This window comes from Atta colombica, unplaced genomic scaffold (genome assembly GCF_001594045.1).
Source record: "Atta colombica isolate Treedump-2 unplaced genomic scaffold, Acol1.0 scaffold315, whole genome shotgun sequence".
Classification (NCBI taxonomy): Eukaryota; Metazoa; Arthropoda; class Insecta; order Hymenoptera; family Formicidae; genus Atta; species Atta colombica.
Window position 1 is genome coordinate 396,589 of NW_017259421.1, and position 14,438 is coordinate 411,026.

The 14,438-nt window shown below is 27.4% G+C and overlaps 2 protein-coding genes across 2 annotated transcripts in view; both read right to left on the reverse strand.

The window, feature by feature from the left end:
• Positions 1 to 2,193: 2,193 nt before the first annotated feature.
• Positions 2,194 to 6,214, reverse strand: LOC108690339 (alpha-tocopherol transfer protein-like). Its single transcript, XM_018197580.1, has 5 exons — positions 5,848 to 6,214; positions 3,606 to 3,765; positions 2,927 to 3,032; positions 2,467 to 2,839; positions 2,194 to 2,288 (listed from the first exon to the last, which is right to left on the reverse strand). The coding sequence occupies exons 1-5, from the start codon at positions 6,029 to 6,031 to the stop codon at positions 2,221 to 2,223; spliced, it is 891 nt and encodes a 296-aa protein (XP_018053069.1). The 5' UTR covers positions 6,032 to 6,214; the 3' UTR covers positions 2,194 to 2,220.
• A 3,908-nt stretch (positions 6,215 to 10,122) lies between these two features.
• The window catches only part of LOC108690337 (alpha-tocopherol transfer protein-like), a 4,675-nt gene continuing 359 nt past the window's right edge, over positions 10,123 to 14,438 (reverse strand). Inside the window, exons 2-5 of the mRNA XM_018197577.1 lie at positions 13,499 to 13,658; positions 10,840 to 10,945; positions 10,366 to 10,738; positions 10,123 to 10,202 (exon numbers count right to left, since the gene is read on the reverse strand). Coding sequence (XP_018053066.1) covers positions 10,123 to 10,202; positions 10,366 to 10,738; positions 10,840 to 10,945; positions 13,499 to 13,658 — 719 coding nt within the window. The remainder of the gene's footprint in view (positions 10,203 to 10,365; positions 10,739 to 10,839; positions 10,946 to 13,498; positions 13,659 to 14,438) is intronic.

Consider the following 14,438-nt stretch of genomic DNA (forward strand, 5'->3'; position numbering starts at 1 on the left):
CGATTTGCAGCACTACAATCGTTATAATCTTCCGAGTAATTGGCTTTTTAAAAATTATTTACATCTCTTTAGTTTCAGAGTTATTATTGCTATTTGAGTGCAATGTGTTTTAGTATTTGCGATTTTCGCCTCGAACTGAATTTTTATTTTGGAAACTGATTTTAATTTTGGGAAAGAGAAAAAGTCGCAGGGAGCAAGGTCTGGGAAGGGTGGGGGAGGACAGTCATCTGATTTTTGGCACAAAACTTGCGAATTGACAAGGCTGAGGCAGGCGCATTGTTATGGTGAAGGAACCATGAGTTGTCTCGTCATAACTATGGTTTTTTTTTGCAAATTTTGTTGCGCAATTTTTTCAAAATACCATCGTAGTACTGATAATTAATTGTTTGACCTTGAGGCAAAAATGAATACTAAAACACGTGTTGCACTCAAATAGCAATAACTCTGAAACTAAACAAAACGTAAACAATTTTAAAAAAGCCAATTACTCGGAAGATTATAGTATTGTAAACGTCGCTAGAACGTGCCGAGTAATTCAAAAAGCTTATTTTTTTATCAAACCTTATATTATATATATATTCTTTTTTTACATGCGTTTTTATATTCTTATTCGTTACAAATTACCTATTATAAATCATATATGTATATATGTATATATAACGATTTGTAACAAGTAAGAATATATTACAACATATTGAAAATTGCTATTATATTCATTATAATTTATATTTAATGATCTGAAATTAGCTCAACTGAACTACAAACTATACATTTATGTAACAAAAATTATCTGTCACATATAGTCATTCAGTAGTGTATAAATAAAAATAAATGATGTAATCATTCCAAGAAAACAATCAATATGATTTTACATATATGTATGCTGCAATATATAAAAATTCTTGATATAATTAATATTAAATATTTTTATATATAAATAAATTATATATTATTGTGATCATACGTAAAATGCAATTCAAAACACGTGGATCATTATTGTCAAAGAAAAACTGTATATGCCATTAGACATAATTAGTAAAAAAAATAAAATATTATCAAAAATGTGCGACGCAAAAAGAAAACTTGACAACAAAGTGCAAAAAAGTGTATTGTATTTTATTTATATACATAAATGGGACTCTTATATATGTACATGTATCATAAAAATGTTATTATTGCGTCGATATATCTCAATATAAATTGTTTTTCTTTTTTACTCCTCGTCCTACTATTATTGCTTTACGTAATTTATACACAGATTAATTCTGTTGATTTATTTCGAATCTAATGCTCTGAAATTATCATCTTATACTTCATTAATTCATGCGACATTCAACCACTCTTCTAATATATAATAAATTTACATTTAAGTAAAATTATACAAATCAATAAGATATTAAATATCCATGTGCTAAAAACATTTTTGTTTGTATAAAGATCCATCTAAATTGTAATGTTTATCGTAAGCTCTTTACGATGATTGTAACGCTCATCATAACAATTATCGTAAGCTCGTCGCAAGAATTAATTTTTACGATTACGATGCTTGTCTCGCGATACGATAGTCCATGGTCGATTGATAGACTAAACCCATCATTTTTTCGATAACATTTTTTTCACTATCATCTCTATAAAAAAGCTCTATAAAAAGCGATATTTACAATGTTTTATTTGGTCTTACATTCTAAATAAATGATGTAATCATTCCAAGAAAACAAACAACGCGATTTTACATATATGTATGCTGCAATATATAAAGAATTCTTGATATGTTAATATTAAATATTTTTATATATAAATAAATATTATATATTATTGTGATCATACGTTAAATGCAATTCTAACACGTAGATCATTATTGTCAAAGAAAAACTGTCTAACATTCTGTTATTAGCTGCGTTACCATCTTATGTAAACAAACAATGTTTACTAGCTTCTTTTCTTATGATTATGACCGTTACAATCGCAACGTTATGATAGATGTAGATAGATGTATTAGATAGATGGGTCTTCGTAAAACTAGATTAGATAATAAATACAAGATAAATAGAGTGAATTCTTGGCATAAATTAAAAATATTAGCTACTTTGCCTAAAATTATAAACAATTATTATTAATTACATTTTATAGTTTTCATCTTTTAAGAAAGAACAGATAAACATGTTGTGTCACCATATAATATTATGATTTCTGTGCAGCAAAACAAAAAAAAAATTTTTTTTAGTAACAATTTTTTTCATCATCCATAAGCCAGTCGCGATTTTCCTCCAATAATTTCTTCCAATATCCTGTAAACGTAATTTTTTATATTACATACTATCTAATATAGTTATATATATCAATGAACTCTAAAAATAATTGCTGTTGAACAATTGCTTATCTTAATAGTAAAAAAATTATTTTTCTTCTACTTAGTAAGAAAATCTGTATCACACATTTAATAAACACGTTTCATTCCATAATTACCTGCTAATTCCTGAAGTGTATCATCAGTGCCTCCAAATTCGACGGGCAAAATATTAGCTGGAATATCCTTGAAACAATCCTGCATCGCACTTTGTGAATAGACGTGCAATCTATTCTTCATCTTTTCAATCATAAAAGATCTAAACATTCTCAAAATAATATCGATATATTTGTTTACGTTAATAATGTTAATCGACTGAATTCTCAAAGGATAGCTACTCTGCCATCCGTGAACCAAATTCATTATAACTTGGGGTCGCATTTGAAGAGCATGTTGTATAGTTGGATTGGCTACGTCTAGGAACAATGAGCAGCCATACACAGATACTGTGGTATAATTCTTTATCGCAATTTCTGTCATCATCACGGCGATCTAAAAAATCATCCGAAATAATATATGATAATTATAAATAATTTATCATAACAACATCTATCATAAAATATTCGAGCATTATGCTACTTTAGCTATGTCTGCAATTTTGTGTTTCTTCGGGTCATGCCGAGTGCCATATATGATCATAACCAATCTCCCATGATTGTCTGGCTTCCGCAGAGGCAAAATTATCCTAAACATGAATATTTAAAACTCTTTCGAAAAATCAAAATATCTTTTGGTATTATAACAATGCATCGAATATTTTCAAAAGTTCTTAATAAAATATTCTTCTTAAAATTTAAAAAGAAAAAAAGTTTATAAATCAAATATTGATTTATAATTTTTAAACAAGTTATTAGTAAAATTGAAATAACAATATAAAAATTCTGTTGGGAACCTAAAATAAATAAAACAAATTAATTTTTTCAGTGTAAATTGCATATTTGCAACATTCATTTTAACATTAAATTCAGGATAAATTCGGAATCTGAGCAAATTGATTATATTTAAAAACTAATGATAGAAATGTATGTAGTATTAACTGTTAACACTAAAAAACGTAATTTATCTGGCAAAAAGATCCCAGTAGGGTATAGTATATCGATTCTTCACATACAAAATATTTTTTAATAAAATCAATAAAAATTATTTGTTTTAAATAACAAAATTGATGTCGTTTCTAGAGAATTAAAGGAAATAAAGAAATAGGAAATAAAAGAAAATTTACAAAATTTGATTAACATTCTAAAATAATAATCGTTACCCTAAATCAAGTAGTTCTTGTAGTTCCGGTCGAAATGGATTTTTATTCATGTACCATTCTGGTAAGCAAAATCGCTGTTTATAATAGTTTTGCATTCTGATCTTAGTTTTCTCAAGATTAAATTTGCAAACTCTCAAAAATCGCAGGATAAGAAAGTCACCTGTGTACAGATTAAAAATTCGTTTCAAATAAGAAACTACAATTGAAGCGGTATTAACAATAAATCTTATTATGTATTATAAATACATTCATAGAGTAGCATGACTTTAAGAACAAAAATTTCCGTTTAACATCAGAAAATATTAAAGAGAGGCTTTATTATACTAAGATTTTTATTATATCAAGAATTTATTAAGCTATTGTTAAGAAATTAATATTTATAAGCATTTTAATTATAAATTATTATAGATCACTTTTTTGAAAAAAAACATGTTGTATAATGGTATCATATTTTATTCTGCTCAGTTAATCCGCACAGATGTAATATATTTCACATCTTTTGTCTAAAATGACACATTTACATATACAATCAAAATTGCTAAACTTTATATATATAGCAATCAAAGTGTAAAAGTAAAAGTTAAAAATTTAAATATCTTATTGTTATTTATAATGACTAATAAAACTTTAATGTAATCGATGCATAAAGTTTAAGAATAGTATTAAAGTATTAAATCTAATCATTGCATAATAACCTAGATAGCCCCAAGATTTAGCATATGGAACAATTGATGCATGTTTTGCGACAATTGTTTTTAACAATACATTGTATTGTCGATAATTTGCTGTTATTGAAATCTAATGAATTGAGCTAACATCAAGAAAACAAATAGATTTCATGAGTTTATGAAATTGTAAGAGTATATATTGAGAAATAATAAACTCATCACGTTGACAGCAAACTGACGGCCATGCACACATGATGACAACTTGCCAGCAGTTTGCTGAATTCTAAGGAAGATTTTACGTGACATCAGAACAACAGTTGGTGGAAACAACTTTGTTTTTAGTTTGATAAAATTGAATTGCGGAATAAGTGACAGCAAAATGGCAACATATTGCTCTTATTTGGCTATCTGTTCATCTATATTTACAAACATATTTTAATTACTAAAATGACAGAGAAATATGGAAATTTTTTTCTTGCTTTCTTGATTAATTAAAGATATTAAAAATCAATTATATTCTTTAATTCGTTGAATAAAGTACTAAATAACTTCGGCGCCTTAGGAATGCACAGAAATACCTGAAAAGTATCCGGCATCTGATATTATCCGGCACTTTTTTACTATTCGACTGGATAGTTGGATATCATTAGTATTCGAATATATCTGATTGAAATTTTATATTAAAAGTTTGCGTCATTGATGCACACTTCTATTCTTTTCAGCTGAACTTTATATCTTCCTTTTTTTCTTTTCACATTGAAGAGATAAAAAAAAAAGAAAAATTGTGCAAGAAGTTCAGCTAAGGCTGCATTCGGGGAGCGATAGCAACACTATCAGCGCTAGCGTGTCATTCTATTATTTTATCATTAATTAGATATAAAACAGGAATAGCATATAGCGTATTTCGAATTACATATAAAACGCTTGATGCATTTATATTGTTCTTGTTGCTTTATCGAATACTAAAGAAGGATAAAATGATGCCGACGATATTATTAAAGACCGTCAATCCTGGGCAAATTTTCGTCCATACAAAAAGAGCTCTGAGAGATTGAAGAACACTTACATCATCGACAATTGATATAAATTTGCGATTATTATTAATATAAATATTTTAATAAGATATCATTAAATTGATTTTTTATTACATAAATGTTCTATGTATAAGTATGCATGTATAAATAAGTATGTATGTATACTTATGTTATAATATCTTATATATTACAAAATTATAATTTTTTTCTCTATATAATTATCATCTGTTGATAATCAAATTCGAATAATAATATTAAAATCATAATTATTATTACTATTTTTTTCTTACAGTCCCTTTTCTTTTTTGCTCCTTTTTTCTTTCTTTATTTAGCTTTTTTTTAGACATTGTTTCAGATATTTGAAAAATATCTGGATATCCGATTCGAAAAATTGCCTAACTAGATATCGGAAATCTGATGTTATATTCTTTTCAGATATCTGATAATTTTATGATCCGATGCATCCCTAATTTTATTATTCGAAATTAATAATTCGTAATTCAAAAACTCAGGCGATATATTTTAATGCATAGTCATTACCTCTATCATTTTTATTAATTTGTATGCGCAAGTCATCGCACTCTTCGATCCAGCGTTTGATCTCCGCAATGGCGTTCTTTCTAATCTTGTCAGTTTCGTTCAAATGTACCGCTGCATATTTTTTATCGTCACTTGTCAGTTCTTGCCTAGTGTGCACAACGCTGTCGCTGTAGTTACTCGCCATCGTGATGATAGTGAATGTGAAACCTTGTTCACGGAGAGACTCACATGTGCTGGTTGTAAAAACTCGAATGCACAAAACTCGAACGCAACGCGCGATCAATGATAAGTATGATCTGCAGACAATTGCACAAGTATGTGTTCTTTGGAATGACTTCTTTGACAAATCAACTTTAATAATCAGATATTGCGCCATCTGCAGTACATAATGTACATAATAGATTAACTTAAGATTGATTAACTTAATGAATATTTAATATTCATCATTGAACTCGAATAATATAGAACGTGTATTGCTATGTCCATAAAAAAAATGAGAATAAAATAATATGATGATAAGGAACTGTTTAACTATTCTGCAACGGAGAAGATTCTTCGGTGATGTAGACTATCTGTCTCTTTTTAACCACTCTATAATTGGTCTCACTCTGACTCTCTGCTGCTATGAATCATAGCAAGCAGTGCACGTTCGAGTATTATTAGAGTCCAGTGGTACTCATCTTCGAAAGGATGAAAGAAAAAGAGAAATAATTTTCTTTTCAACTCGGTAAAGATTAGAACAAAGCGCTATTAACTAGGATAATTAGAGTAATTACCTTAATTATTTATGCAACTTTTTAAAATTGTAATTAACTTAAAATAAAATACGAGAACATTATGTAAAGTATCTGAGTCGAATAAAGCTCAGTACTAAATAAGACCCACTTTTAAATGTATTACTTTAAAATTCACTCATTTTAAGCCTGCAGTATATGTTTAAAAGATTTGTCACAGGAAGTAGATAAAAAGGGAGATAAAGAATTGGAATCAGTAGCAACACGTTTGTTTAATACAACAAAAACGTGTATAGAGCCATTTTTATAATAATCCGCTAAAAATTTATTAGTATATAATATTTCATAATTTATTATAATATTATTTAACTTCCTAACTGAAAAATAACTAATGAATTAATTTTTTGAAATAAATATTTAAAATAAGTATTTTGAAATAAGTATTTGAAATAAATATTTTGAAATAAATATTTTTTTTAAACAATGTGTTTATTGAATAATTATTTATGTAATTATTATTATAACTAATAGTGTTTTTTCTTAACTACACTATCGCTCACCAGTCGCAACACTGAGCTGTTTCCTTGGCTGATAGGCGAATTCATTCAGTGTAATGTGTTTCCGGCTATAATGTAGTGCAAATTTTATGCAAATTTAAGTGAGGTTTTGCTACACGATCTTAAAGAGATGGTGTAGAGCTAGTGTGACATTAATCGGTAACAAAATTAACATAACATGAAATAGTGTACACCATGGTAGCATTGATACTTACACACAACTGGTGTAGTGCGAGATTACATTCAGAGAAAACGCTATAATTATTTGTTTGTTATATGTGAAGTTTACGCCAGAGAATAATAACTTTCAATGCTGTTATCTTTTAAGAAGCCAAAATTGCATTCAAATTGTTAGAAATTTCCAAAGATTAAAAAGTTAATTACAAAGAAAATTAAAGATAATTGTAATATTTGATAGTAGAGTAAATCCTAAGGAATATCTTTTTTATGATTAATAATCATTTTAAAACTGATTTAAAAAAATAATGTTATAATATTTTCTTTTAATTTACTTTTAATTTATTTTTTATCTGGACCTTTTATATTCATATGCATGTAATGAGGCTCAATATCAGAGTTTAACAAAAATTTTTTTATCGTTCATTTATACATATTGTACATAAACAATATATTTTTCTTTTGGGAGCAAATAAAATGAAGATTTGATTCTCACTTAATTTATTTCAGTATCCCCTATTTGTTCAATATATTATAAATAAAATTTAAAAAAAAATAAAATAAATTAAATGGGTCTTATTCGGCTCAGCTACCTTATTATAAACTTTTATTTTAATGTTAAAATAAGACTATCATGTAAATTAGTACTAGGATTTAGTTGCACATTTCGGCCGATTTTTAGCTTGGTTCCTGCTCCTTACTTCCCTGGCGATTGGCATTTAGGCTGCGCGGGGAATGGTGAAGAAAAGACAGGAACCAAGCTGAAATCTTTTTCGTATTCATTCGGTCGAAATGTGCAACTCAATAAATCCCAGCACTGATGTAAATATAAATACAACTAAAAATAAAATATTTAATAAGTTTCATTTAATTACAAAATAATTATAAAATGATTATAAAAAAGTTAAGAGTGTCACTGAGGATGTACATATATAGGCGCCATTCTTTTCTAAATAGAAGTGGAGCAAAACTACATCTTTTGAAAGCACAAGCAAATATACTATTTTTACCTTTTTATTTGTACTAAAGCAATTATATGATAATATTTAAATGACATTTTCAATTTTAAAATAAGCATAAAAAAATGATGATTTTAATTTATATAAATATATTGCGCATTAGGAACAATCATTAAGGTCTGCTTGCATTACTAGCGGTAATAAATGAACCTCATCTCTCTGTAATTCCATAACTTGAAAGAAATTGCACGCAATATGCTTTGATGTATAACACATAAAGAGATAAACATTGCATTTTTTATCTACTTAATGATGCGATTATGATGATTTTATTGATAATAAGCGCAGAAATTGCGTCTGAAAAAATTTCTCTATATTTAATTTAATCTATATAAGCGATCCGTTAATAATACGCGCTATTTTCGTAGTCTTTAATTAGAGTTTTCATATTATCGATATTTGGAATGTAATACATGCACTGTTTACATGAATATATTTGTACAAAAATTGAATTATGATCAGCGATTCTAAGGCTGCATTTTCATGCTGATACTCGACGCTCGATTCGAGCGTCAAACTAATCGAAAAGACACTTTTATCTTCGCTTGGAAATTAAATTGATCTTCGCAATTTTTAACAAATTGCTATCGTAATTAATATTGTTTGCTAATAGTGTACCTTTTGAACAAATATAGTTAATCAAAGAACGGACAGGAAGAGGCATTACAACTTACGATGCGACGATGTCTATAGTATATTTTTATCATAATAATTGCGCTGCTTGCAATAAATAACGGATTTAGAAGCTCGCCATGACAAATTTATGTACACAATAATTGCTATCTAATCCGAAAGATGTACAAACATTAATGACAGCTTAATTGCTAAAACTTTTACATTATGCAACGTATCAGTCTTTTAAACAAAATACCAGGATTAAGAAATAACTAATTACTTGTAAATAAGTTATAGTTACAGTTATTTTTTTTCAGTAGCTGTAACTTAACTTAGTTCCTTTTTTTCATCTGTAACTGTAATTTAATTTAGTTACATTTTTTCCAATAACTAGTAATTAATTTAAATTATTTTTAAATTACTTTACATTTTAAATTTATTTGTCAATTTAATGTGATTGGTTAAAATCTGAATATTGATTAAGGATACGGTCCACAACAAATGCTTCGAAATATTTTTTGATTGGTCAGTAAATTGTAAATGTAAATTATTTTTTTCTTTGAACCCTAATGCTATCGATGTCACTCACATTGTTCTGTTATGATAACAGAAAAGTATAATAACTGAAAAGTATTGTAACTAAAAAGTTACTTTTTTAGTAAATGTAACTATAATGAGTTAATTGTTAGTCTTAATAATTTGGAACTGCAACTAGTTATTTTTGAAAAAAAAATTGTAATTGTAACTAGTTATTTTTACAAAGTAACTTTCCCAACTCTGCAAAATACGTACAAATATAATTTTTCATATAAAGATATGCATATATAGTTACATTATTTTATGTATATTGTATCTATAATATACCTACTACGTATGTAGTCATATATCAATATATGTGAAAAGTAGATAATTTAAAAATACATGACAAACATATAACTGTTCAAAAACATAATATAAACTATACCTACTATTTTTTCTTAAAGTTTCATAATTCATCTTTTTCATATCATATCATTGATTAGTTCTCTTTGTATAACAAAAGGAAGACAGAAATATAGTTATTTTCTCTTTCATAGTCACTAAAGATAAAGTGTGACTTATACAATAAATAATGATAATAAATATATAATATCGAAGCTTGTACTAAGAACATCTCTATCGATACTAAATTTATTATTTCGAAATGATAATTTCGTCATTCCCTTCATTCATAAGCCAGTCGCGATTTTCCTCGATCAATTTCTTCCAATATTCTGCAAAAAGATGTTTTTTTTATAAAAATTGAATTATAAAGTTTGAATTAACAACTTTTAATGTTTCTTAAGCGTCTACTTGTAATTTTATTTGTGATAAATGCTGTTGAACAATCCTTTATTCATTAAACGCTTTCATTATGTTCTAATTTATTGCAATTACCTGTTAATTCTTTAATTGTACCATCAGTGCCTCCATACTCAATAGGCAAGATATTAGCTGGAATATCCTTGAAACAGTTCTGCATCGTTCTGTGTGAGTAGACGTGAAATCTGCTTTTCAATTTTTCCGTCATGAAAGATTTAAAAATTTTCACAACAACATCAAAAAATACCGGTGCATTGAATATGTTAATTAATTGGACCCTTGCTGGATAGCAATTCTGCCATGCGTGGACAAAATTCATTAATACGTAGGGTCGAAGTTGAGCAATATGTTGTAAAGATGGATTAGATACATCTATGAATATTGTATAGCCATACACGGATGCTGCAGGGTAACACTTCACCGCTACTTCTGTTGCTATTATGCCGACCTAAAAAATCATCCATCGAGAAATGCAAATTAAAAATATATATGAAAATATATATTCGTTCGAACTATTACATTATATTTATTTTTATTATTTATATATACCTTATATATATCTGATATTTTGTGTATTCTCGGATCATGTCGTGTGCCGTGCACAATAAAAACTAATCTTCCTTGATTATCTGGCTTTCGTAGAGGCAAATAATAACTATAATAAATATAAACAAAGAATTTTACACTTTTTCAAAGAATTAAATATATTTTTTTAGTTTTACAGTGATTTAGCCTTTGAATAAAATATTTAATAAAATATTCTTACTGATACACATGCATAACAAAAATGAAAAAAGAAAATTAATACAAATTTATTTTTAAATGTAAGTAATTTATCATTAAAATTGAAGTTGCAATTTGTGAAATACTTTGCTATATACAGAATGTTTTTGAAATAACGCCCACTAATTATACAATGCAATTTCCTAATAAAAAACTGAATCGAAAAGTCTTGTATCATTTTGCAATTTTCGCAATATCTTTTTTTAGTTACCTACTGAAAAAAATGTCTAAAATCGACGCGTAAGATAACTTTAAGATATTTTTAATAAGAGTTTTTAAGAAACATCTTCAAAATCTTTCACAAAAAACATTGAAAGATATCTTAAAATAATACATTGATTTCGTTTGTTTATTTAGCGATATTTAGAAATTAACCTCTACCCTACTAAGGATAGTCACTAGTTACCGAGCGATTCTTGTTCGTGCAAATTCCTTCACGTCTTTTGATAATTATAAATTATACTACATTTTATTATTTTCCAAAATGAAGTGTCAATATTTATTCTATAAAATTGAAAGTATGTTAATGAATTTTTAAATTTTTTTTAATCATTATGAATAGGTGAAAAAAATGGACGGATTTTAATGCCCCCCGTTAGTATGGATGAGGCACCAAATTATATCTAGTAAGGTAAGAGTTAATATCTCGTTAACTATTGTGAAAATTGCAAAATGATAGAGGATTTTTTGACTCAGTTTTTTATTAGGAATAGCATGTGATTAGTGAGTAATTTCAGAACTGTATATAAGAGTACAGATAAGATAAGAGTTAAAAAATCAAGAATAATTTATAGTATATTTATAGTTCTCATTACCATCAATTGATATTAATAAAACTCTTAACTTACAATAATTAATATAAATTAATTGATTAGCTTTAATCAATGAAGTAATTAAAAACCACAATGTTGCGATCATATTTTTCATAGAAGAAATTGACGATTACAATTATGAGCGGAAATTTATAAAATTTTGATAAATCATTTTAAATCAAATAATTTAAGATGCATTATTTCCTGAATAAGAATAACAGAAGAGAGAATTTATATACCAGCCAAAATTTTTTGATTTTTTTTAGTATAATTTTTATTAAGTGAATCGAATGCGCTCAAATTTATACAGTTGACACTTGCTGACAGTTGTACCTTGTACGTAAAGTATAATGAAATTTGACAATGTACCCTATAATTTTTTAATTTTTCACTAATTTTTCCAAAATCGCATTATTGTACTTTTTTTACGTTTTATGATACAACTACAGTTTTTATCGTCATGATCTAACTTTAGTAGTTTTTAGTATTTTACATTATGACAAATACTCAAAATATAGAACGACAACAGAAGTCATCATAAAGAGCCACAAATAAAGGATAGTCGTACATAAGAAGCTCGCCCAGCAATTTGACATTTCCAAATCAACAAATTAAGTTTCTTAAGTTGAAAGGTCTAACGAAGCTATGTTAAGAAGAAGAAGAGCCGACCACTTTACATTATTTTTCTCGTTAATCGATATCCTTCGCATATCCCACAGCACATTGTACAGCGCTCGACATTGAAATTAAAGAAATATCGACTTCTGAACAGTTTAATCCATCTGTGCAGATCATACCTCATCACTTGCAAGTCGGAAGATTGTGAATGGTGATTCATGAAAGAACCATTCAGTTCCGCAAAGAATTGGAAGGCGCGAGTGGAATAGGCTAAAGCACATCTCAATTAGACAATTCAGCCATGATTTGACATCTTCTAGAACAATTTCTGGACAAATCAATATTATACCATTATTATTAAACAACAAAATTTATTTTTGACTGAACTTATTTTTGTCGCTTTAGGAGACATCAGACCATTGTTGAGTCTAGTAACTCGCGCCTTCCAATTCTTTGCGGAAATGAATGGTTCCTTCACGAATCTTATGTACGATTATCCTTATATTTGTAGCTTTTTACGATGACTTTCTGTTGCCGTTCATCTATATCTTGAGCACTACAAGTATTTGTTATAATGTAAAACACTAAATCTAACTACTAAAGGTTACTTAGGTTATGACGGTAAAAACTGCAGCCATATCATAAAAAATAAAGAAAGTACAATAATGCAATTTTGGAAAAATTAGTAAAAAATTAAAAAATCATGGGGATATATTGTCAAATTTCATTATTCACTTTATGTACAAGATACAACTGCTAAGTGTCTACTATATAAATTTGAGCGCATTCGATTCACTTTGATAAAAGTTATGCTCAAAAAATCGAAAAGTGATATAATTTTGGCCGATACTGTATATTTAGATTAAGTCAGATCAAAAACGCTTCGATATATCGATCTAATTTCCGCACGCATAAAAAAATTCACTGTAAAATTTCATAAATTTCAGTACTCTATAAATTCTTACATTTTTATAATCAATAATAATGATCGTTACCCCAAATCAAGCAGCTCCTGCAGTTCTGGTCGAAATGGATCTATATTCGTATACCATTCCGGTAAGTCGGATCGCTGCTTATAATAGTTTCTTATCCTGATTTTAGTTTTCTCGAGGTTAAATTTACAGACTCTCAAAAATCGCAGGATAAAAAAGTCATCTACATACAAAGAGAAAAAGAAGGAGAGATTAAAAATTCCTTTCAAATAAACTACAATTGATGCACAAAAATTGCGCAAAATCTAAGTTAAATACTGTGCAATTTTTAAAATAGCTAACGCTAAAATTAATTACATATTGGCTACATTTAGAAACCAATAGAGAGAGAGCTCTCATTGCTATTTGTTTGTTTTTCTAGATTTATCACAGATTACAGAGAACAGTTATTAAACGGCCACTTAATTGTTGCTGTTTATGAACATACAGCCAATAGTTGCGTTCAGTAGAAAAAACTAATCATTAACATTTAATGATTCTTTAATATGATTGGTTTCTACTTGAATTCAACGAAGAACTAAAGGTAAGAACCAATCACATTAAAGAATTACTAAGCGCTAATTAATTAATTTTCTCTGATGAACGCAACGCGCGCGTGCGTTACTGTCATTATACATATTGTATATTACTATTAAAGAATATATTGTATAATTAAATTTATCTTTATTTTGCTTGAATAATTCCACATAATTAAACTTACATACTTTTATTAAAGTACATTTACGTTTAAAATGTTTCTATAAATAACTTTTATTTATTCTTTGATTAATTGAAAGTATATGATCAAAAAATTGCTTGATTTAAAACGTAACTGCATATAAATTCAATAGGAAATGAATATAAAAATTTACTATCAAAAATCACTATTTATCATTATTTACTATTATATTAAATCTTTCCGATCTCTCTCTCTCTCTCTCTCTCTCTCTCTCTCTCTCTCTCT